Here is a 24,752-nt window from a genome sequence, read left to right as displayed (position 1 = left end):
AGAACTGTCCCCAATGCTCTAGCTGAGGTCTGGCCTGAGATCAGAATCACATTCTCTAGCACTCGATACTCAATACCGTCCGTCCATCAGTTGTCGGAATATCTTACATCTTCTTCTACGATGATCTAGAAACCCATGTTTTATTCTCCCCAGTGTCCTGCTTCGCATCGTTTCGGCCTCGTTCCTCTAGAAGATTTGGAAAATGTTCTCCAGAAAACATCTAAAACTTCTACTTCTTGGGAACGCGGGGTAAGTTCACTCTCCGGATTCAGCATGAAGGCCGCGAGGAGACTGTATGGAAACATCAAGGACATCATGTTCTAAACCAGACACGGTTTAAAGGAACGGGGAAAGTGTGTGCGTCTGAATGCAAATGTATGTTTGCGTTTCCTGGTCTGTTTCCTGATCACGCCGTGTGTCTGTAATCACCGCATCGAGCAGATTAGCCTAGTGCCGTCTGAATGCACCGTGCCGATGGACGGTTTGCCTAAAGATGCAGAGAAAGTTCATCCTGAACCTAGAACCATAAGTCGGGAACTTCTTGTTTTTGCTGGTTGCTTGGTTGTCACCCTCCTGGTGGTTGTAATACGGTTGTGAAGCCTCATGGCGAGACACGGTTAGTGTGACCAAATTTCATTATTCATGGGCACTGGGCATGTGGCTTACACAAGTTCAATATATAGACGTACGTGGACTGGCCACATGGCAAACCAAGCAAATGCCTGGCGGGCCAGTGCCAGATGAAGCTGGGTAGACCAAGCCCTTCAGGCTGTGACTGCGGACTGGATGCATGACGGTGAACATTTACATTGATTTCCTGCAATGTCCACGTCTATTTCAATGCGTTTTGTGTATTTTTTTCTGTAGGGTGGGGAAATCTGCCCTGATGAACCAGTTTGTAAATAGTCGTTTCAGCAACCACTACAGGGCAACTATCGGGGCCGACTTTTTCACCAAGGAATTGCGGATGGACGACCAGCTGGTGACCGTACAGGTAGGTGTGTGGCTTGAAGCGTTTACAATGGGGACGGGGCCGGCCTGGCGATGAAGAGGCGGCTGTGGCACTTTAAGGCCAGCGGCCGATTGATGACAAAAACGCGGCTGACGTCTGGATACGGTTCTATGCGCGCAGCCGGGCATATCCAGCCAGTGGTCCCGCAGCACCCCGTCTACTGCTGAAGAGGCAGTACGGGGTGAGCGCATGGTGAAGTTGGCCAGCTTCCCACCAGGAATTTGCCAGTTGTGCGAGATGAGGACCACACAAAATGAATGGGGGAAGCTCTGCGCTGGTACAACTGCCCTCAATGGGGTTTATTCACTATGAATTGTAGCTGAAATTATAGATTGTATTAATCATATGTGCCAACTGAGTAGGAGAAGCTCACCGTGACTGGCTGCACATAATTAATGATTGGGGGGGGTCAAGTGACCCCTTGGCTACTCTGATTTTGCCCTTTTGTGCCACTACCTTAAGCCTTTTCTTTGTTATACCTGCAACATTTCCATTTGATTGACAAACAGAAAGAAGAAGCTGTAGATGGTTTGGATAAAAGCGATAGTTTCCCTTTGCGGGACGTACAGCTCATGTGAGTCTCCCTCGTGGTCAAACCATCTCTTTATATCATTTGTCTTATTCTTCTGTGTTTTGTAGCCGTGTCCCACGTGGTCTTCTTCTGGATCGGTGTAACTAATTGGGAATGCACCTACTCATCCAAAAGGCTTATGAAAAGATCTTTAGAAACCTAGAATCTGCTGATCTCACCCATTCGGCCCCAATTCTACCCATTCTAGTCTGCCCAAACTCTGATGTTATTCAGTCGTTGGTCTCGTCTTAGATTCAGGAGCCGTATGCCTACCCCATTTTGCTCAGGTTTTCACCATCGAAACCATCATCACCTACGGAAGGCAGTAAACGTAAAATGAGATTGTCTGAAAGAAATCTATTGTGTTCCGCGTTACAGATCTGGGATACGGCCGGCACCGAACGCTTTCAGTCTCTGGGGGCGGCTTTGTATAGAGGGACGGACTGTTGCCTGCTGGTTTTCGACGTCGCCTCTCCTAGTTCCTTTCAAGCTCTTGAGACCTGGCATAAAGAATTCCTAGTGCAAGCAGAGCCTCTCAATGCTGATCGATTCCCCTTCGTGGTGCTCGCCAACAAGACCGACTTGGAGGAACGGCAGGTGCGGTATAATATATTCATGTTTAGCGAGAGATTGTTGGCGCGGTAAAGGAAGTCATGGTGGCTCCTTGGGCTTCTTGACATTTCTTGATGTTATCTTGCTTTGCCGTCAGCCTTTGGTCCATTTAAAAAAAAAAAAATAGGGACTGGTTAATATTAAATATTGATTTATTTTATTAAATAACGGGATCTATAGCTCTCCCTGGACTATCGCTTATATTCCCAATAATTGAAATTTATTTTTAAAGTAAAAAAGATTTCAAAAACCAGATGAAGCGCCGCTACAGAGCATAGTTGGGCACGCTTTGTGGCTACCATTAACAACCAGTTGGGTCCTAGAGTCTTAACCAATTCAGGACAGTTGGTATGTATGCTTTGAATGAGTGCACTCCCCTTCTTTTTTTTTTTTTTTTTAACCTTTCCACCTGATTGACAAGTTTTCATGACGGATGGGAACCTGTTTTACTAGCGACCCATGTTACTTATCCTGAGTGTCTGCATTTATTAAACCTCTCAGTCCAGGATTACCGGCTTTGAAGAATTTTTGGGTTATTTGAAATTATAGTAAATATTGTTTTTGTTATATTTCCCTTCTTTTTTTTTTGTGCTACCGATTTCGGCTGTACTTTCAGGATCCTGAATGTCACACTTTGTTGGATGCTTCCCACGTCATTCTTTACTTTTTTTTTCCACTTAAAAGCAGTTGAGTAATCAAGCCGAGATTGTTTAGAGAGAATGTTTTAAGAATGTGGCTGGAAACTTAGATCAGAGCCTTCCGTAAACGATGAAGGGTTTCGTAGTTCCTTTATATGAACAGAGGTAGTCATTTTCTAGGAACAGATTGAAGGGACGAGTACAGACACAGAAAGCCCTCCCGTTGACTACACTTTCAAGAAGCCAACTGGTGGCATGGAGCACCCGCTGACATTGGGACTTTCTTCCACGGCTTTTATGTAAAGGATTTTTTTTGGCAGGTTAAAAGAATGCAAATGAAAGTATTTACAAATTAAACAGCCTTAATTGGGCCAACCTAGACAAAGGTGTAAAGCTACACGAGCTTTGAGGCCCTCCAATGTCTCTTCTCTTCATTCCACCCGCAGAAGGAACCGCTGAGGACCTGAAAGTTCATGTAACTTCACGTTCTTTCCAGTGGTGTACTTGGCATCTTTGACACACGGGCTGATCGTTTTTAAACACTTGACCCCCTCTTCTAGTTGGTGCCCTCTTACTATCCTCCTCTACTACTACAGCTGGGAACGTTGATCCCTCTGTCTGTTTACGTAGGTCTCCCCGCGACAGGCGCAGGACTGGTGCAAAACATGCAGCGCTGAGTATTTTGAAACCAGTGCCAAGGAAGCAGTGAATGTGGAGGAGGCGTTCCTGGCAGCCGTCAGACTAGCTCTGAACCAAGTATGTTTATCCAGTTATCCAGCGGGGTTGGGTGAGGTAAGAAGCAGCCGACTCCTCAGATGATCTCTGTGAATAGAACGATCTGATGACATGGCTGCACTTTTTTTTTTTTTTTTTTTAAACATTCTGATGAAATTCTGACCCAAGGTCAAATACCTACAACTGCGTAACTTTAGAATTTTGGAGCGCTGTGGGGTTTATCTGCAGGAGTAGTGCTTTCAATCCCAGGTGCAGGGGTGTGGAGTTATGCCTTGGTGCTTCCTTGAAGGTGCTACATATGTACTACAGGAGGAGGTACAAAGACCCCACTCAGATTAGAAGGGTGGGAATGGGAGATTTAAGAAAATGATGTAATCTTGTAAACTGCTCCCATTAGTGCAGGATGAGGCTTAACTGGTACAACAGTAACCCTAACTGAAAGGAAGTTCAACTGAACAGCTGCTGGTAGAACAGGCGCCAAGCTCCCTCCAGAGCTGGTCAGCGGGTAGTAAAGATAGCATGTACCAGCCAAGGAATGAGGATGAAATCAGAGCCTCATAACACATCCCTACCTCAGGACAAGAACAAACTTTGCTAGTCTGATTGGATGGGCTGGTAACGTCCAGAAAGGAGGAATTAGTTTCCCCACACAGTCTCCGGGGCTGGGCCACCAGGGAACAGGCAATCAACCATCTACATCGCACACAAAGACCACTTTCAATTTTAGAAACAAGTTGACTAACGGATTAATTTAATGTTCGTGTAGAATTAGCATGTTTGACATAACAGCCGCTGTGGCTTCTTGAACATCCAAACCAGACATGGTCTGTATTTGCATTTTAAAAGTAGTCCATAACGGACCAGCGAAGACTTCCAGTCTTAAAATGTATTTCTTAACATGTTTCTAGACGTATTAATCGGTTTTATTGTCACACAGCACCAGGAGCCGGAGCCGAAGCAGAACTCTGCGATTCTACCGACGCAAGAGGGCAGTAAACCCAGAGGAAAGTGCGACTGTTAGGAAGCCAGGAGCTGCCCCTACCCTACACTACAGGAGACCATCCGCCGACCACACGGAGGAGAGACCGCCTTCTGCAGCCATCGCTACGCTGGAGGAGACGCGGCCACAAACTTACAACCAGAACTTTTGATATTGTGCAAAGTTATACAAAATGTATTTATAAAAAAAAAAAAAAAAAAAAAAAAAAAAATGAACTAAAAGGCGCTGTCTGTTTTAAAGTCACTTAGCATACAAGAAAAAGGGGCAAGACCCCATATCTACTCCCCCCCCCCCCTTCAGTACGATCATCTCACATCATTCACATACAACGAACAAAGGTTCCTAAAATAACAATTCTGTTAACCGATTAAGATGGCACTAGATCTTAAGTATTTTATTTACTAACTTAGAAATAAAATTTGGAAATAAATAAAAGAAAAAAAAAAAAAAGACACCAATTCAAAAAATGTCTTTAATTGTTCAAAATAGCACAAAAACGACAGATAGCACTATTGTAATATTGGATCACTTGGAAAACTCCTCTACAATGGAAGTAATAGCTTTTCTTCTCGAAGAAAAAAGGCGGGTGAGGTTTTAGCAGGAAAGTCTAGGCGGTAACACACAGTAACACTATAATACAAAACAAGATGGCGGCAGGAGATGGGTACGCGGGTCTCCATCACACCGCTGCCTCCTGCAAAAAGCTGCCCGATTTTATTTATTTTGAATCTTTGACAAAAGCCGCAAGTCGCTTCTTGGGTGAAACGAAAAACTACGTGACGATAAGTGAGGGACACTTCGTAAAAAGGCTAAAAGTTTTTTTTTTTTTCTCACCGTAAACATGGAGATGTTGTATTTCGCTGCTGCCTCATCACACCCACGTGTTCGAGTCGGTACTACATTTACTGAGAACGCACGCAGTCTTGGGAACAAGTAAACTGGCAATTCATAGAATTGTCAGATGCCTCTCGTCACTGCGCACGAGGTCTGCCTGAAAGCTCCAAGCACATGGCCGCCCAACCTCGAACAGTTCTACGATACCGGGGAAAACATGGCAGCCCAACCTCGAACAGTCCTACGATACCGGGGAAAACATGGCAGCCCAACCTCGAACAGTCCTACGATACCGGGAAAAACATGGCAGCCCAACCTCGAACAGTCCTACGATACCGGGAAAAACATGGCCGCCCAACCTCGAACAGTCCTACGATACCGGGGAAAACATGGCAGCCCAACCTCGAACAGTCCTACGATACCGGGAAAAACATGGCCGCCCAACATCGAACAGTCCTACGATACCGGGAAAACCATGGCCGCCCAACCTCGAACAGTCCTACGATACCGGGGAAAACATGGCCGCCCAACCTCGGGTTCCAGCGAACAGTCTTACGATACCGGTAAAAACATGGCCGCCCAACCTCGAACAGTCCTACGATACCGCAAAAAACATGGCCGCCCAACCTCGGGTTCCAGCGAACAGTCCTACGATACCGGGAAGCACATGGCTGCCCAGCCTCGGGTTCCAGCAAACAGTCCTACGACACCGGGACCCCGTTATCTCTCGCATTCTTTTCCTTCAGGCATTTAAGTCAAACGAGACCAATACCCAACCCCTCTAAAAAAAAAAAATTCTACAAAAAGGAACTAGTTTCCCTTCAATGTGCCCCAAACTTTTCATTTTTATTTAGAAAAAGCCAAAAATATCACAAGAGTAAGGTTTGTGCATGGCTTACGCTGACAAATTAAACATCTGGAACCTGCAAGAAATAGATTAAAAATAGAGCAAAAAAAAGGAAAAAAAAAAATATAATATATATACACATTTAATGAACTCAACACAAGGATAGGTTGAATAAAAGTTAAACATTACTGAAATAAATCCTAAGTGATTTAAAGTTTGCTTTTGTACAAAAAAAAAAAAAACAACAAAAAAACTTCATGCTTTAAGCTACTGCAGATTTTTTTTTTTTTAGCTTTTCCCCCCTCTTTTCTTATAAAAAGGTTTTTCATTTTTTTTCCATTTTTTTATTTTACAAAAAGCTTCCTCAGCAGCTGATGTTCATTTAGAACACCAACTGTGTATATATTTATATATGTATATTTATATTTTATGTATATGAATTGAAATAGCCAGCGTGCATCCGTCCTACATTAAATCCAGCGGAGGGGTAGTAGCGAAGAGCCTCGGAGCACTTGGCAGGATGGTGAAGAACGCCAATGGATAGCATTTATAATATTCCTGTTGACCCCCCCCTCTTTACGAGATAGCCAAGCCAGCTACGGGCAAATGCTTGCCGGGAAAGAAAAGCCGGTGGGAAACTCATATCGGTATATTGCTTTGGACACAGGGCTGCATCAAAAGAAACGGGTCTTAAAGACTAAGTAACTTGGTTTATACACAATGCAAAGGCAGAGGATGGCAATAATGCAGCTTACTTAAAATAAAAAAGTACATATTTAAAGAATACAAAAGCAAATTGTTTGAATTATAACTTCGTCGCTGGAAAGGCCTGCAATGCGATAGCGAGCTTGCCTTGGACGCAGGTGACGCCTTCAAAGAGAAAGGCCAAATATTAGCCATATTAACCCACGTCTACAATATTCATGCACCTAGAGTGATCAATTTGCTGCAATTTATTATGGGTGGACGGTTGGGCAGGATCTGTTAAATGCCCCTCCAATATTAGTCACTCAAAGGAAAAAAAAACAATTACAAAAATGGCAAACCTGAAGAAAGGGAAGAAAAATGTAATAGCCCCCCCCTCCTAGGAGATTCCAAGAAGCTTCCTTAAAACCACTTCAACGTGTAACTTGCTTACAAGCGCTTAGAGAGGGCAAAAAGACGGCAGAGTCTTATAGGATGCAGAGAAAATATGCTTGCGAGGGGCAGACTGCTGAAACCAAGCCCCCCCCTCACACGCTTGTTTCTGCGTTTGGACACATATCAGCACCACTAACAGGAAAAATGGATGAGGGAGAATAAAGTCCGTGAATTCATCATGTTCAGCCGTTGGGGCAATAGCCATTTTCACAAAGCGAGTCTTTGCTGTCCGGGAGAGACACCCTTAAAAGTAACAAGAGGGAGATACAAAGAGCACAGTTCACTCTTAGGCACCCCTGCTCATATCTTAAAAACCCTATACACCTCTGAAACCGCGAGTCCAAGTGCTTCGGTTGTTAAACAAAATTTCCCCTCAAAAAAGTATCCCTCTTATCTTTGTGAAAGAAAACAGAATGCCAGGCAAAAAAAAAAAAACCATCTCCACCGTGCAGATCAGCTACGATCTTGAGTTTTCAGGTCTCTTAGCCGGTCCGGTTTATTAAGCAGTTCTTGACCTGAAATGTATCATTGTTCCACATGTTCCGTTTTATGCTTTTACACCCCCTTCCCAAAAAAAGCATAACTGGGATCATCCAGCAAAAAAAAAAAAAAAAAAAAAAAGTGTGCATTTCCCCAAAATGTTCATTAAAAAAAAAAAAAATAAAGCTCAGCCCTTCCTAATCACCCAAAGTGAGCAAAGGAAGGTGAAGCAAGAAGGGGGTTGAAGATGGGGCACAGCGTTGTTATGAACAGCAAGCAGGCAGGCAGCTGTACGGTGGTTTTTATCTAGGCTGGGCAGGTGCCATCCGGCTCAATTAGGGATGATCAGACTTTGCTTTCTTTGGAGCAGTTTTCCTGTGAAAAGGGAAAGAAATACCTTGAAAATGCATCTTTTTTTTTTATTACTTACTATAAAGTCAAAATAAGAGAGGGCACCACTTACATTTCAGGGGAAGATACGGGACGTTTACTTGCAGGCTTCCCAGCGGACCCATCCTTACTGGATTCTGGAAGAAGAAAGAAGCTGAGGGCTTGTAGGCGGCACAATGAAGGCAGTTCGTACACATTTACACAGCCCGCATTCGCTTACCTTGCAGCCACCTAACTTGCGTGGCAGGTCCGTAGCCCTTCTCGTTGCGGGCAGCGATGCGGAAGATGATGGCGGGTTTGGTGGTGTAGTCTATGTGCGCGTTGGAAAGGCTGGAGGTCTGCACCAGACAGGAGGGGCTGGGGCCGCAGTACACCCGCATGAAAGCCAGCTGAGCCGGGGTCGTCGCTTTCTGCTCGCCGCTAGCCTGACTGCTTTGAATAGCCAAGTACACGGAGTACTCTATGATCTTCCCAGAGGTGACGGACGGCGGCTCCCATGTGAGGTGAGCTCCATCAGGACTCTACAATGAGAAGGGGAGAGAAAAAAAACCCGTCAAACTTTGTTTTATTAAAGCTATAAGGATAGGATTAAAGCCAAAATGTTTACTACACAAAAGTGGTTGAGATTCCATAAACACAGACCTCGTATGAGATTTTTAAAATGAGTCTCTAAGTTCTGTTTAAAGATAAGCCTGAAGATTTTAGATATGGAAGCCGCACGTTCTCATGCTGCATTGTAAACTTGCTTTGGTAAAACACGTTTTTAGCAGCGTTTGTGGGACGCGCACTCCGGTGAGGGAAGATTCGAAGCGTACCTTGCTGATCTTTATGGCACACGGTGCACCCGGGAAGCCAGGCAGACAGGTCTTGAAAGCAGAGATCTCACTGAAAGGGCCACGGCCGCAAGCATTTATCCCCGCGACGCGGAACTTATAGGCAGTTCCGGGCTGGAGCTCATGTTTCTTTAATTGAGTGTAATCTGGGAGAACACCACTGTCATCCTGAAAACAAAGATACTTCTGTGAAACATATGGATCAGCACACGGGACACTAAACATAAACCCTTACTCTACAAGGTCAGTTCTCTCCAAACACAAACCAAATAAAATACAAGTAACAAAGCCGTTTAACAAGGGATGTTTCTGGACATTCACTCAAAGGCTACCACTATATGAAGTGCAGCGTAACCAGTCTGAAACTGATGGCACCGTCTCTGCTTCAGGTCGATGCAAAGTTCTTAACAGTGATGACAAATGGTTTATATGCAAAGCTTTAAAAAGCTTCTAAGAGCCCACAGATAGAAAACTGGCTCATAGACATAAAGTGCATTACAATAATCATACATTTGTGTTAATGGCGCTCATAGCGAAGGAGTTTATACATGGGGCAGGTATAAGGATACTATAAATTTAAGACCACAGGCTTAATATAAAAACAGAGTGCGGTTGAAGGGCTTCTTCCATTACACGAACTCACATCATTAGCCGAGTCATCTGCTGGCAGGTAGTAATGCGTCACCATCATGTTGGTGGCTTTTATTATTCCGACATCAAACCACTGATTCTCCTTCTTTAATGGCGTTTTTGGCTGCTGTGGGGGAGAGTCTTGTTTCTGCGGAACAGGAGAGAGGAAAAAAAAAAAAAAAAAAAAAAGATTTATACGAATGCACAGAACGCTTCAATCAAAACGATTAGAAAAAGTAATATGACAAACCTACCGATTCAATGCCGTTCGCCACCTCGGTGAGGGCTGCGGCAGCCTGCAGTTTAGCGGGGCTCGCAATCACCACAGGTTGGGGGGCTGTGAAGGTGTTGGATGGGGCAAGACCTGTTGGTTAGACACAGGAATCAGCACACAGCGACAATTAAATTATAGTTCCACAAATTTGAGAAATGGGTAATGTATGTGCTTCAGCATTTTGGATAAATTCTATGCAAATTAAAAAAAGTGATCTTAAAAATATTTGCAGATTGTGAGATATTTGCCAAGTTTACCAAGCCACTTACTCTCTGCAGCAGTCGATGGCAAAAGTGTCACTGTGGTGGAGGTGGCGGCGCTCGTTAGCTCATTAAGGCCATTGCTCTCACCGGCAGGGTCGTTAAGGCTGTCCGCTGGTGCCAGCGCCTCAGTAGGCACATGGTGTAGTTGCTGCAACTGCTGTAGTTGCTGTTGCTGAAGCTGTTGTTGAAGCTGCTGCTGAAGCTGCTGCAACTGCTGTTGTTGAAGCTGCTGCTGCTGCTGCAACTGCTGCTGGTGTTGAGCTTCCTGCAATTGCTGCTGTTGCTGTACCAGGGCTGCCAGCTCCTGCTGGGTCAATACAATGGGTATGGTGGTGGTGGGTCCCTCGGATGTCAGGTGACGCAGCTCGGCGTGAGCTACGTCAGACGTGTCCATGGGGTCCCCAGATGCTGTGTGGAAACCCATAAGGACAAACACAAAAACAAGTTGAGAGAGGGGTTTCAACAGTAAAGTTCCTGCCGCTGTACACTTAAAAGCACTGCACTAGACCCCGGAAGGTTCACCATGCTAAAAAGGACGGCCGGAGGAGAGTCATGGCCCTAATTTTCAACTAAATCTCTGATGTACTTAATACGGTCAGGCTGCTCTGGACCCAACAAACCCGAATTATACTTTTTTCGTGGCCAAATGGGGGGGGGGGGCGACCTGAAGGATGGCAAACGCAAGTATAAAAGATATACCACATAGTACAATCTGTATGCATTTATCAGCCTGACTTGGGACAGTTAAAAGTTTGCTCTCCGGGACGGTATTCATCTCATCCCAGGAACCAAGGTGCCTAATTATATTTTATGAACCCTCCCAAAACATATCAGCAGAACACACAGGACAGAGGACAATGCCAACAACGCTGCCTTCTATAATCTACCGCTTCCCGGCTGGTATGGAACTTACCCATTACTGCTTGTTGGGCTGCTTGTAGCACAGCCTGAATCGCCAAAGCCTGAGCCTCTTCTGTGGCTGCAGCCTGAGCGGCAGCTTCAGCAGCAGCAGTAACCGCTAGCTCTTCAGGCGTCAGCCCTGTCACCATAAGCGTGGTCGTCTGCCCCTCTGCCATCAGCTCCTGTGGAAGCGAGAGCTGCTCTACCCCTTGTTGCTCTGCAGCCACGGCGGACTCTTGGCCAGCTTCCGCCTCCATGGCCGCTTGCAGCTCGGCCTCGCTATGCTGCTGGACAGCGGTGTCCATCGGCTGGGGTTCCGGCTCCGGCTGCACCTCCTCAGGAGGATGGAGAATGTCCGACGAGAGCGGAGCTTCCTGCTGCTCAGCGCATGAGACTGCATCAGATCCTGGAGCTTCTGGGGTTGGATCAGCCAGAGAGGAAATATTCTAGAAACAAAGAAACAAGGTCACTGCACCAGCTCTACACAAAAGCGACAAGGTTATCAGTTACATTTGATACGGCCAAAGCGGCTTCACAAATATATCAGCAGTGGTATCCGTTGCCAGGACAATATTATGAGAAATTCTTATTAAAGGCGAGTAGGTTTGTACTCTTTTTGGAAGAAGGTTGCACAGGAGAGGTTATCAATGCATAAAAGGTCCTCTTAATCATACAGAGCGGAGGGGTATATTTCAGCATTACATACAATGCCGAGGAATTAATCTGCCTTGGCTGTTTTGTTGTATCGCCACTCAATCGTTGCTCTGATACAAGAGATCAAGGCTGTTTCGGCTTACCGGCACAGAGGGTCCAGGTACCGATGTGGATTGGGTCACCGTTGTCAGGGCCCTGGGTGCCGCAGGTGACACGGAAGTGGGTGATGAAGAGGGGGATGCAGCTACTGCCACTATAGTTACCGGGGAGGTGGACGCAGCATCGCTCAAGTTCCCAGTGGGAGCCGGCGCTTCAACGGGATCAGGAACAGCATCCTGCTCGCCTTGTCCATTGGCAGGAGGCAGCTGGTCTGTACAGAAGTAAATACATTAAAAGTTTATGAAAGAACTAATTTTATTGCATGCGACAGTGTCACCTACTCCAGATGGGGGTAGCTACTGAGAGATCACACACACAATGTTACCTTGGTTGGCACCCATGGTGGCTGTTACAGTAGTGGCTGTGTGGGTTGTACCAGTTTCATGCGTCTCACATGGTGGGTTGGAGCACACCTGTTGGGTTGGGGGGGCATTAGGCTGGTTCCCACCCATGCTGGATGTAGCGGTGGTTGAAGTGTTTGTGGTATTAGTCTCATGGGTTTCACAAGGTGGGTTGGAGCACACTCGCTGCACTTGGCCAGATGGCTGGGACGCTGTGGATCCTACAGAACTTGCTTCTTGTGTTTCGCCGGTCGAGCTGCTTGATGGCCTCGGCGCCGTCTCGCTCTGTTCAGTACCGGTGTTGGACCTGGCTGTGGTCGCTGTGTTGGTAGTACTAGTCTCATGAGTTTCACAAGGAGGATTAGAACATACTGGATTTCCAAGCAAGTTAAAATCCACAGTCTTGGCAGCATCACCACCATCTGAACGTTCTTTATTCGAGTCCCCAGATTGAGTACCGTGAGCAGAGGTTGCCTGGTGGGACTGGCAGGAAGCCTCTGTAGAGCCCTGCGTGTCTCCTGATGATTGAGTGCTGATGTTTGGTTTATCTGCGGTGGCCGTTGGGGTAGCACCAGTTCTGATCATTTCACATGGTAGAGTAGTAGAAACCGGCTCCGCTGGCACAGAAGCTGAACTTTCAGGTAGCGGCCTGGATACGGCACCCTGCTCCACCTCGATAAGGTTTGAGGAGTACGAGGCAAAGTCTCCATACAAAGACATGGTCGTTTTGGTGGATATCGTTTGATGCGTCTCACATGGTGGATTATGTGGGGTCCTCTGCACGTTTTCTGACACTCCTGTGCCAATGTTAGATTTAACATTTGTGGGTGTATGCGTGGTGCCCGTTTCATTATTTTCATTCTGGGTTTTGGGCTGACCTTGGGCTTTGCTTTCAGACTCACTGGTTGCCGGGCTGGCTCGCTCTTTTGCTGGTGTATTACTGTTTGTTTCACACGGAGTGGAACTTTCTTTTGACTTTTCAGGCTGTCCGCTGCTAAAGTCAGGGTGCACGGTCATAATAGTACGGGTGGAGGTTGTCTGTAAGGTGTGGCATGGTGGATTTGTTGCTGGCTTTTGCAAGTCAGTCTGTTCCTTTCCAAAATTGGATCTCGCTGTTGTTGGGGTCTGAGTTGTGCCAGTTTCATGAGTCTCACATGGAGGATTTGAACATATTTGCGCCGCTCTCCCCGTGTCTCCACTCTCCATATTTGCTACAGACGTGGTTGAAGTCTGAGTGGTTCCAGTCTCGTGCGTCTCACAAGGTGGGTTTGAACAAACTCTTACCACGGTTCCCGCCTGACCGCTGCCGATGTTTGCCATGGCTGTAGTTGGGGTCTGAGTGGTTCCGGTTTCGTGAGTCTCGCAGGGAGGGTTGGAGCAAACTCTTGTCACGCTCCCTGTCTGGCCGATGTTGGACATCGCAGTGGTTGCTGTTTGAGTAGTTCCCGTTTCGTGAGTTTCACACGGAGGGTTGGAGCACACTCTCACCACACTTCCATTTGCTACAAACGTTCCTGGCTCTTGACCTTCACAAACAAACTGCAACGTGCCGCCAGGCTGCTGAACGATACTGCTGAGATTAACAAGGGTAGTTGTGGCAGTATTGGTGGTCCCGGTTTCATGGGTCTCACATGGAGGGTTAGAACATACTAGCGTGACTGTACCAGGCGGTTGGTCTCCTTGGCCAGAATCTGCAATAGTCACTGTAGTTGTGGGCTGGTCGGAAGTTGGTGAAGCCAAAATGGAGACCGGCAGATCATGAACTGGCTGAGCTTCCACACCGCTGGGGGTAGTAATTAAAGTCACTTGTGTTGGCTGCGACATTGGCTGCAACAAAAGCAGAACATCAGTCACCGGATGGTAAGTATACAAAACACAAAAAATATACCCAAAACATTTTTATAATGAAAAAGAATTTAAGATTCGGTAGTGCTCTCACCAAGATGACACTGTGGACCAGAAGTGACCAAAATCTGCATGAAATATACCGGGTTCTACTGTAGTTCATACTCAACGTCTCATGCATGCTCATGGCGTACGTAAAAAGCCTGACAATGCCGTTGCAAAGGAGAGATTATAACAGACAGTAAATGTACCTGCATGGTGATTGTAGGGCTGGTGAGTCCAGATGCTGCAGTGAGGGAAGTCTGGGCTGCCGACATGGTGATGGCTCCGGGGTTGATCACCTGACTGGAGAGGGTGGCAATAGTGCCCAGGGTGTTGATAGGAGTTGCTAGAGAAGCGGTGTTGTGAACGCCACCACCAGACAGACTTGTCGAAACTGTTCCTGTGACCGTGCCAAGAGTGGTGACTCCTTTTCAAAAAAGTTACAGAAAGAGCAACACATGGGGAGAAAATAAAATAAAGAGTTAGAGCTTCAAAAGCAATCTGTACACAAAACAAAATGTAACTGTATGATACAAGGTTACAGAGATAAAACATTAGAAATATATCAAACTAAAGGCAAGGACACCTCACAATGCTATATTATATATACACATATATACATACACACACAAAGCACCACTTTACTTGTGTGTTCATCCTACCAATGGTCACATAGCTGTTTGCATACCTGTGGTCCCTTTAACCACGAGAGTGGTTACCGTAGGTTTGACTGCAGATACTGTAACAGGTGTCACAAGCCTAACACCACCCATTGGAACAGTTCTTAGGATGGTTCCTGGTTGACCAGGGGCTCCCTTTAATACCACCTAAACATACGAAGAATTAAGAAGAAAGTCAGTCTATGCAAAGCAATCACTGGTTTCCACGCGCAGCTTCATCGCAGGAAAATTCTCCTACCTGAGTGAGTCCCTGCTGTCCATGGCTGGTTGTAAGTTTGGGCATAGCTGTAATTATTTTGGCAGGCGTACCAGTCCCAGAGGTCACCATTTTTGTTGTGAAGATAGTAATGGGTGACTTTATCCCTGCAGTGCTTGTTACTCCTGCTTTGTAAGGAAAAATAAGGTCAGTCATGAGAAACATTGATACACAACACAGGGAAATACACGATTGTGAAATGATGGTAGTGGATCATAGAACTCACCTGTGGCTCCTGCCTGGGTAATAATGGCAGACATGGGAATAGTTTTGATTATTGTGGTAGTCCCAGGCTTGGTAGTGTTCGGAGAGACACTACTGATACCCAGAATGGTAGGCTTGGTACCAGTTCCTCCAGCTTGTGTCGTGGTGATGATGGTTGTGGGTTTGCCATCTGCGGATGTAACCAGTTTCAATATCGTCCCAGCCGGGAGAGGACCCTTAGTCTACACGCAGAAACAAAACAAATTAGTACATCCAGCATTGTAAGTCTGTGTTGTGTGCAGGCAAGGATTACCCTCGCGTTTCATTTCCACCAGGGAGATATTTGCAGCAATTCAAATTCACCATATAAACAAAAACCCGTTATTACCGCATAACAATACATGCCCATAGTGAATTCAACTGAACGCCATTATAATGGCACGCAGACAGAGCAAGCACAATGAACAGGTGATGACCAACGTTACCAACAAAAAGTTTCTTTCCTAACGAGAAGCCTATGTCTGTCAAAAAAACCTCTTGGCTTAACAGCAAGAAGAAAAGTTCTATAAGCCGTCCCGTAGAGCAAGTGCACAAAAAGCATGTCGGCCCCTTTCCATCACGAGTCTGTGTAGCATCAGGTTCGCAGCGCTATCTATAACCCCGCATCGGGGTTACTTGATCTGACGCATGAAAAAGCCTTACCTGTATGATTTGTGTTAGAGGCCCAGACGAAGCTTGACCCGTGATTGCAGATGTCTGGACAGGTTTGGTCTGGACGACAGACATCATTTTACCGATATTTGAAAGCTAGAAAGAAATACCAACAAGGAGATTCCATTAAGAGACTTCCCACATTGACCGATTTACACCTGGACCCCCTCAACTCCCTATTTTCACCACGTGAAAGCTGAATCTGTTGTTGTAACTCACCAGAGCACTCCCACCGGGTACAGAGATCGGACTCTTAACCAAAGTGATAGTTTTCGTGACACCACCGACCACCGTGGTTACAACTTGGGCTTGCTGGGCGACGGTCACCGTTCCTGATTTGTGCACCGTGATGATGGGACGCGTCTGGGTGTTCGCAGCAGATGACACAGACGTGCCCACTTGCGCTGCAGCGGTTTTTAGCATTCGTGTAGCTGGGTTACTGACCTGCTGAGAAGAAACATTAAGCGTTCAAGTTAAAGGGGAAATTCCACACAGCTGGTTTCACTTGATACAGTAAAGTAGGTTGGCATGGGAAAAAAAATAAAAATATTGTTTTAGCGCGTTTTGTTTCAATACACTTGTTCTGCCCTAGGGTCAGACTATGTGATTAAGACTGAGACATTCTATTGTCTACCACAGGCAGTATTCAAAATGAAAAATTGTGCCGAACAAAGTTTCTTCCCATGTAGCATGCTGCATCAGCATTATATTAAAATATATTTCAGGATGATATTAGTAATAAAAAAAAATTAAAAATGGTGGGATCTCATACTTCAGGACCGTCATTTATATATTTGTGCAAAAAAAAAAAAATGTATCCTCCAAAAATTGGTTTTACGGTGTACAGATGAACTCCACGAAACTCTTACCATGACTGGGGAGGACGCCACTTTCACAGAGGTGGGTAATGTGGTGGCTCCAGACATAGTGACAGATTTGACCATAGTAGTTCCCGCGGGGACACTTAACATGGTAGGGGCAGAAGACGGAGGGATCTTCTGTGTGGCTGCAGCAGCGGCAGCAAGCGCGGCCATTCCACTCATCGGCTGGCTAGTGCCAATGGTCTGTAGAAAAGAATTGGCAAGTAAGGAAATGGTCTTAGAGACATCTTGGTTTGGCTGTATGAAGCCTGCTATAAGGATCATAAGCTAGGTGTTACAGTCACAAATGAGCCAAGACACCCTACTCAGATAGAAATGTATTTTTTGACTTACAGCTCCTTGAGCACTCTGTGCCGGTACAACCATCCGAACACCAGGGGGAAGAGACGTAACAGTCATCGGTGATTTACCAATCTGTGTAGCCGGCCGCACAGTGACAAGAGGTGAGCTCACTGCGGACTGGTGGCCTGCGACCTTAAGGACAGCTGGTACTGCTAAAGAGAATTGACACAAAATACATTACCACACACACTTGTATGGGAAAAGCATTAAGTTATACAACATAGCAACCGCTGCTCATCACTACATACCCTGTGTGCGAGGGGCAGCAGACACGGCAATCGGGCTCCCAGGCATCGTAGGCAAGACCTGGATGGTGGCAGTTGTTTGAGGCACAGAGGCAGCTTGTGGCAAGAGAGTAATGCCCGTGTGGGTGACGGGTTGCACGGTCGGGGCAGTGGATGCCGGAGCAGGGCTCTTGGGCGGATTCACCGGCACGGACGGGACCGGGTTGGCCGGTGACATTGCTGCCGCAGCGGCTGGTATGTCGTACTTCTGTAGCTGCAACAGGTAACTGTCTGCTGTGGATACGGCCCCCCAGCTTACCTCCAGAGAGTTTGTGTTTGCCCTTACTAGCTGGACGCGGGCAGGAGCTGGAGGCTTCTCTATAAGGAAAAATATAAGTCAATACCCCTCTGTACCAATAAATCAGGAGCCGTTTCTACTGTCCAAATCCATCTTAAAGCCACACCACTCACCTGTTTCGAGATACCACAGGTCCTTGCAACAGACCTGGTTGTTCCAGGCTTTGCGGTAGCCATCGCGCCCGCTCCATATATAAAGACGTGTGTTGATGGCAACAGCACAGTGGCCAGCACGAGCCCGCGGTATATTATCCTCCAAAGTGTCCATTACTATATGCTCCCAAATCATGGAGTCTGCAATGAGATTGACCAGATGGTTTGAGATTTGGCAAGAAGGTCCTAGAAAACGTTTCTCCCTGGTGTGCGGGATATTCTAACACAATCATATAACTTACCTAAGTTGAGACAAGCCAATGTGTTTGTGCATTTCCACTCCTTCTCATGAGTTGCTACTTTAACATCATCCATTACCAGAGGAACCCAACCACCAAATACATACATCCTACAAAAAATAAAATAAGTGTATATGCATGAATTTCAAGAATGCCCTGAGCTGTATACAGCCAAAAGGTTAGATGCATAACTTACTTGTTGTTTATGGTAGTAGCGGAATGAAGGCTTCTTGGGAGAGGAGCAACGCCATTCAAATTCGGTTTACTCCAGGTCAAAGTGTCTACAGAGGGGGGGGGGGGGGAATCCTTTAAACAAGGTTGAATGAAACAAGCAAAGCCTGCAGATTGGACATCCCTCTAAATGTATATACAATGTGGAAGATAGTATTAATAGCAGCATTAATATAGTATTGACAGGAAGCAATATCAGGACTCAATGTTATAAAAAGGAAATATAGCGGCTAAAACATGGTCTGCTCATAAAAATAGCGTAAGGCGGATGCTTTCGAATCTCATAGCAGCTTACCGATATCCAAAATCCAGAGGTCACCCAGTCTGCATCCACTCATACCGCCATATATCACCAAACGAGACTTCTTGTTGTCTTTGTCTGTATATACAACAGCGGTGTGCGATTCTCTTGGAGGAGGTAATATGCCATATGTTATAGGGATGTCCCACGCGACAACCCCAGAACCTGGACGCAGCTCCAAAATGTAAAGGTCATTCAGATATCTATGGGGGAGAATTAAAAAATAAATACACCATGAGAATATTTAGCGTACTGTACTTGCAAACAACTTATGTATAGGATTTTTTTTTTTTGGGGGGGGGGCATGCTTTACCTGGGAATGTTGTTTTTGGGATCTTCGCTATCATTGGCCAGACCACCAAAAAGGTAACATTTACTCCCCACAAGAGAAAAGCTGTGGCCGAGTCGCGGACACGGGGGAGGTCCATTTTTGGGTGCTTTGGCTTTCAGTCTCTTCCACTCCCATCTGCTGGCCTGGAGAAAAGCACAAAGATAATGTATCATTAATGAAACAAAAAAAACATCCAAACAATAGTCATCACGATGAGCCAGTGAACAAAAACTCATTTAGTTAAGTCGTTGCTGCATGTCATCTTATTCCATTTGCTATTATTGCGGTCACATTTGTCTAACATCTTAACTTAAAAAAAGTCCCATCTGCCGGGTAAATTACCTGCCTGCGCTTCAGCTGTCAGGAAGGTCAGATATGATCCAACACGGGTAGATAAAGTTTAACACTGAAACTAACATGTATTTTATATTACTGAATGTGCTCGCTTTGTAGGCTGCGTGTAAAATGCTGTAACACTACATGACTCCTGGCTTTGCCGAGATTTTATATAGAAATAATTGTGATCATCCATTTTCCCTATTCTTTCGTTTTTCACGCGTGGATCTAATGTTACTTTGGCTTTTACTTAAACATCAATGTTTTGCGATACTATGCAGAATTATTCATCTACAAGTTATTAAAAACGTGCGTCTCTGTAAATAAGCAGTTTGATGTACCTGTAATTCATACAAATCGTTGCTGTATTTGCCGTACTCCACCATGCCTCCAAACACAAGCAAACGCGTTCCATCGCAGACGAATCCGTAGGCCGCGCACCCGGGCGGGATGTCGCCTCTCACCGCCGGAATAAACCACTGGTTGGTGGCTGCAAGAAAGAGAAAAGGACTGTAACAGATGAAGTAATAGCGGCGGCCACGGCTCGTCTCCGCTGCTAACCCGTAAAACGGGAGGAAGCGCCAAGCATCTAAACGCGCAGCGCTGTGTATATCGCTCCGGATGTACGAGGGGGTCGAGAATTACGCTTTTTTTTTTTTTTTTAGCTTTAACGTGGATAAAATGCGTTTAAATAAGACTTTACAGACACCGGTGACACAAATAGCAACCGTGTAACGAAAGTCGCGATATGAGCCCATTTCAAGTCAAACAATCACTGTGTAATAACAACGTATCGGCTTATTTTAAAACAAAGCTGCTTAAAGCTGAAGCGTATATATTTTGTGCTTTAAAGTGGGCCGTAAAATCTATAAGGAACCAAATCCGGAGTAAAATAAAGCCTTCCCATCACCGAGATGAAACGGAGCATCGGGAGCCATTCGAAAAGAAATAAAACACGTCACGCGGTGCCTAAATCTTCCCTTTCATGTGTTTCGCAGGAGAGTCTTATCACCCCCAATACAGATCGCAAACCCCCGACTCTATACCAGTCTCTATAGTGGGCTTAGACTATTCTAGGAGACGGGGGTGCTTTAACCCCTTATATCCGGTTTCATGCAACATCATCTCTAGCAACGTCCCAGAATCTTTCAGCTGCCTGAACGGAACGGTTTCTTCTCATGTAGATGCTGTGTGATTTCCCACATCCGTTTAGTGCTTACATTAATAATAATAATTATTATTATATAGGAACCTGTGCAATGGAGAGGTCAGCAAGGGTCGCACGCGTGATATCACATATTATAATAGTGAGCGACGTCACTATCCGTGCTGCGTCGTGTAAAGGATACAGGCTTAATATAACCTGGGATGTTTCTGCCGCTTCCTCAGAGATATACAGAAGTGAACGCAGGAAGCCGGGTCGAGCGCGATATCCCCGATCACCAGCGAGCTTTTCATACGATGGCTGACGAGGAGTTTTGCTGGTTGAAAGGAGTAGTAAGAGCGGGGATCAGAGCACCGCCGCTCTCACCACCTGTACCCCAGAAGACATTTAAACCGTAACACCGTGTATTTAACTTTCCAAACATAAAGACCAGACCCGGGAAGTGTTTAAAAGCCGATCATCTTTGCCAGTCCTAATACCCACTTGCACATCATACCGTTCTAATCAAAGAATGCAGGTTCCATCCCAAACCCGATAATCCAAGCAGAGCTTTGCCCGGAATGTAATAAACGACACATTCCAGATGTTTCCGTTAGTTTATAAAATCACTGGAGATACAGAAACAGCTGCCGGGGAACTTAATTTACTGCTTCTCGGACAACATGTAGAAGAGGCTCACGAAGGATCAATACCCCGCGAGTGTACAAACACACCCGCTTCAAAGACGAAGCCGCCGAGCGCCAGGCTCCGTAACAGCAACGATCTTCTAACCTGTAGAGGGGAGGACTTAATCCCCGAGCTCAACCTACAAGCCGGAGGTAACGAAAGTCAGTGCTTTATCGTTTAGAACGCTCTCGTGTTTCTTGCGTGCCGCGTCAGGACAGAGTATCGCGTAAACCCAAAGGAAAACAACGACTAGAATGACTCCAGTAACCGGCGATACGATCAGCGGGTTCATCCGCACATCTGCTTCTCTCACCGCGTTTGGCTCATTTCCGAGACACTTTCTATTGCTAATGTTGGGGGTCCGTGCACCTCGATGGCTCGATTTTAGAATGAGGCTGACTTAAGTCACATGACCCAACTGTCTAATAGTTGGTGATCCATTCCAGACAGCTTGTCTGGAATGGATCACCGACTATTAGACAGTTGGGTCATGTGACTTAAAAGTCAGCCTCATTCTAAAATGGCTTAAAGTTGCGGGTGATATGTTTTAAGGGACGCTGCAGCCATCTCATGCATATAACTGCGTGGCCCACTTCTGATTTTAAGGGTTCTTCTGGAAATGCATGAATCCCCCCCCCCCCATACATTTGCCCATCCTCACTTTAATAGGAGAGCTTTCCTGTGCCTGATTGGCCGTTTCAAGCAGCCAATTAACGGCAAGAATAGTCAGACCACAGAGAAGGGCAACCGCAGCAGGGCTGCAGCTTCCATTTCAGGTGAGAGCTTCACCCCCCCCCTTTTTGGAGAAATGCACATTAAAGTAGACAGAGGGCGAGAATACTCAGGGTATGCTATGTATTGCTCCACAACGGGAGTGCCACAGACATTAAACTGTCCCATTAATAGAAACCTTTAAGACCGTTAACCCCGTATTTTTTTAACCTAGTTTAATGAACACTGAAAATCAAGAGGAAATAGCATTTAAAATAATGCGCCCTGAACGGTATGTAGGTGTCCAGTCCTCTGAGCACTCGTCGCCATCATCACAGAGACGCTCCATTAAATACGACGCTGATCGACTTTCCAATACCTACAACTACGAGAACCCTGAACAATCCTAGCTTTGTCCTGGGTCAGAAGCTGCGCAGTGCCGTACACATAGCCCACACTGACTTGGTCACATGACACCATGTCTGTGCTACTGTAGATCCACAGCCGCACTGCCAAATGTAACCGTAAAAGATCCACTGGATCTCCGACAATGGTTCTTGTGATACGATGCTCCCCGAGTGAGTATCTCTCTTGTAGCAGTTTGCGGTTGTCGGTAGACAGTCAGACTATAACACACAGTGTGTAAACGCAATGTCGGGATCCCAAGCAGCTGCGCCCGTTCACTAAACGGAGATAACCGGATCGGCGAGAGAGATCAGCACCGCAGGCCCGAATACGGCGTACATGAGAGCACCTCGACGGGTTTTGGATGAATACGACCAACAATCATTTATTTGATTTGACGTGCGTATGGGATTTATGTACAAAAACACAAGAAATCATTAAGGTCTCATCCTTGAGCGCCAATAACAGCAGTGCGCGTTACCCGTTACACCACAGCCACCGGGGGAGAAAAACCCTAATCCTTCTGGGACACGGATTATATCAGAGCCGTCACAACGGGTCTATTACTCCGATCATAAAGATGTTCGTTTACCATATAGGACATTTCGCGAAAGGCACTAAACCTGCTTGAGAATAGTTTTTTTTAACATTATGATATAGCACGAATTAACAAGAGGTTAAGGGGGCCGACTCTTTACACATAAAGACTAACTCAACGTAAACTGCCAGCTACATTTCTCGAGAGATGTGGGTAAATCATAAGGCGCGCGGGTGACGCCTGTGTGTTAAGCACCAACTTTACAAACTGATATTAAACATCCCTCTGGAAACAGACTAATGATCTACGGCAAGCAGCCGGGTCCATAACTCCTCCGCGCGGAGGCTGCCGTCACAATCTGCTTTTAAAACTTGAAATTGGCGCCAGGAGCCTCAGCTGTCGCTGCTATTAGGAGACGATCAGAAAGGGGCCGGGTGTATGAAATATTCATGAGCCCGTCCCTAGTCTATAGGCTGCGAGGCGGGACTCGGCGCCGACACTAGAACTCCCCGGTCAGCGCCAACTGACAGCTTCCTGTTATAAGGAACACGAACATTATTGTCAGGGGCTGCGAAGAGCCGCGTACACTATCCGACCCCCGGAGTTTACACCGGTAGTCACTGGCACTTGTGATTACCCGTCGATAGAGGAAGCTGCCCTTATCTCACCCCCCCCCCCAGCTTATAACGAACCCTATAGAACAAGGGTCCTGACACCGGTCAGAGCAGGGATCTGTTCTATAAGCCGTAGAATCACGTGGCGTTAAGGACAGAAGCCCCGATTGTGTGCTCTGCGGCCCAGTGTGCAGTGGCAGGACTATCATCCTAGAGGGGATAGAGGGACTGCTAACAAACTCAGGGACCGCCCATTCTCCTGTCTGCCTCCGATCCTCCTGCTGAGGGTACCCGCCATTTTTCTTTGTGGATTTTAAAAGCTCAGTTACTGCTATGCTGACCCACAGCCCGGCTGAGATGGTTCAGCGCCAAGGTTCTGCCAATCTCATCGGTACAGCCACTGCCCGCCATAACCTGGTTTCAGGATATGAGACTAAGACGACGTGGTGGCCCCTTTACAGTTTAAGAGCGCCTGGCAGACATATGTTATCACGAAAACTACATGGGGCACATAACACTGCAGGTTATCAGTTGCCCTCATATACCCCTGTGTTATGAAACATGACAGCGTTCATCTGTTACCCACCGGTGCCAGGAATGCCCCAGGAGATAGGATAACTCACCTGTGTTATATACATGTAGCTCGTCCACAATGCCCTCGTTCCCTCCTCCAAAGACCACAATCAGCTCCTTGATGGCCACTGCCCGGTGTCCGTGCCGAGGCCTAGGGACCGGGCCCGACCAGCCCACTACCCGCTTCCAACGCGGCTGTAAAGCGGCGGATCCAGACACCGCCGGGGATGATGCCATGGTTACCAGCCACCGGGGATTCCAGTCAGATTGGGCAAGGGGGGGGATGTACACAAAAATTAAAAAAAAAAAAAAAGTGTAAACGTGTCAGGCAAAGCGGATAAAAACAGCAATATGTTCCCGGTGTAGCGGCTCCGGTCGAACTAAAGCACGGCTTATAAAAACGAATAGGTAAAATAATGAAAAATGGTGCCGGGGCCTTCTATTCGCCGGCTCTCACTGAAGTGCCGAGAAGTCCATGGGAGCCGCCATTTTATGACGGCGGCCGGAGAGAAAACAAACTGATTCCCGCGCGTAACACTCCAGCCGAAGGTTCCAAGAGTCCGCCAACCGGAAGGCAAAATCCTCACACCGAGGCCTAGGCAGGGGGCCTTGGACTTCCCTTGCCCGCTGTTGT

General features: G+C 46.4%; 2 protein-coding genes across 2 annotated transcripts; one reads left to right on the top strand and one right to left on the bottom strand.

The window, feature by feature from the left end:
• The first annotated feature begins 202 nt into the window (after positions 1–202).
• On the top strand, positions 203–4,719 carry LOC149284901 (ras-related protein rab7-like). The gene is made up of 6 exons (XM_089496047.1): positions 203–249; positions 868–994; positions 1,962–2,180; positions 3,464–3,589; positions 3,966–3,985; positions 4,506–4,719. Exons 1-6 carry the CDS (start codon positions 203–205, stop codon positions 4,717–4,719), a joined length of 753 nt encoding a protein of 250 aa, XP_089352173.1.
• Positions 4,720–8,204: 3,485 nt separating this feature from the next.
• On the bottom strand, positions 8,205–24,355 carry LOC149284900 (host cell factor 1-like). The gene is made up of 26 exons (XM_089496046.1): positions 24,169–24,355; positions 19,788–19,936; positions 19,093–19,253; positions 18,774–18,982; positions 18,444–18,528; positions 18,251–18,357; positions 17,970–18,149; positions 17,523–17,876; positions 17,266–17,426; positions 16,921–17,115; positions 16,271–16,495; positions 16,043–16,147; positions 15,363–15,582; positions 15,119–15,261; positions 14,889–15,027; positions 14,410–14,627; positions 12,298–14,140; positions 11,957–12,183; positions 11,173–11,605; positions 10,266–10,667; positions 9,980–10,086; positions 9,736–9,882; positions 9,075–9,260; positions 8,480–8,780; positions 8,333–8,396; positions 8,205–8,244 (listed from the first exon to the last, which is right to left on the bottom strand). The coding sequence occupies exons 1-26, from the start codon at positions 24,353–24,355 to the stop codon at positions 8,205–8,207; spliced, it is 6,588 nt and encodes a 2,195-aa protein (XP_089352172.1).
• Positions 24,356–24,752: the final 397 nt, after the last annotated feature.

Source organism: Sceloporus occidentalis, unplaced genomic scaffold, assembly GCF_023333645.1.
Source record: "Sceloporus occidentalis isolate IW3139 unplaced genomic scaffold, rSceOcc1.0.p SCAF_87, whole genome shotgun sequence".
In the NCBI taxonomy this organism is placed as follows: domain Eukaryota; kingdom Metazoa; phylum Chordata; class Lepidosauria; order Squamata; family Phrynosomatidae; genus Sceloporus; species Sceloporus occidentalis.
The sequence above is the reverse complement of the archived record's forward strand: the minus strand, read 5'-3'. Positions and strand labels throughout refer to the sequence as shown.

Bases quoted from the DNA above. Each gene is read 5' to 3' on its own strand.
- LOC149284901 (XM_089496047.1), top strand. From the start codon at position 203: ATGTTCTCCAGAAAACATCTAAAACTTCTACTTCTTGGGAACGCGGG. The intron at 3,590-3,965 runs GTATGTTTATCC...TGCTCCCATTAG, and splicing joins TCAGACTAGCTCTGAACCAA to TGCAGGATGAGGCTTAACTG. The intron at 3,986-4,505 runs GTACAACAGTAA...ATTGTCACACAG, and splicing joins TGCAGGATGAGGCTTAACTG to CACCAGGAGCCGGAGCCGAA.
- LOC149284900 (XM_089496046.1), bottom strand. From the start codon at position 24,355: ATGGCATCATCCCCGGCGGTGTCTGGATCCGCCGCTTTACAGCCGCGT. The intron at 10,668-11,172 runs GTAAGTTCCATA...GTTTCCACACAG, and splicing joins AGCCCAACAAGCAGTAATGG to CATCTGGGGACCCCATGGAC. The intron at 8,245-8,332 runs GTAAGTGGTGCC...CCCTTTTCACAG, and splicing joins CCCGTATCTTCCCCTGAAAT to GAAAACTGCTCCAAAGAAAG.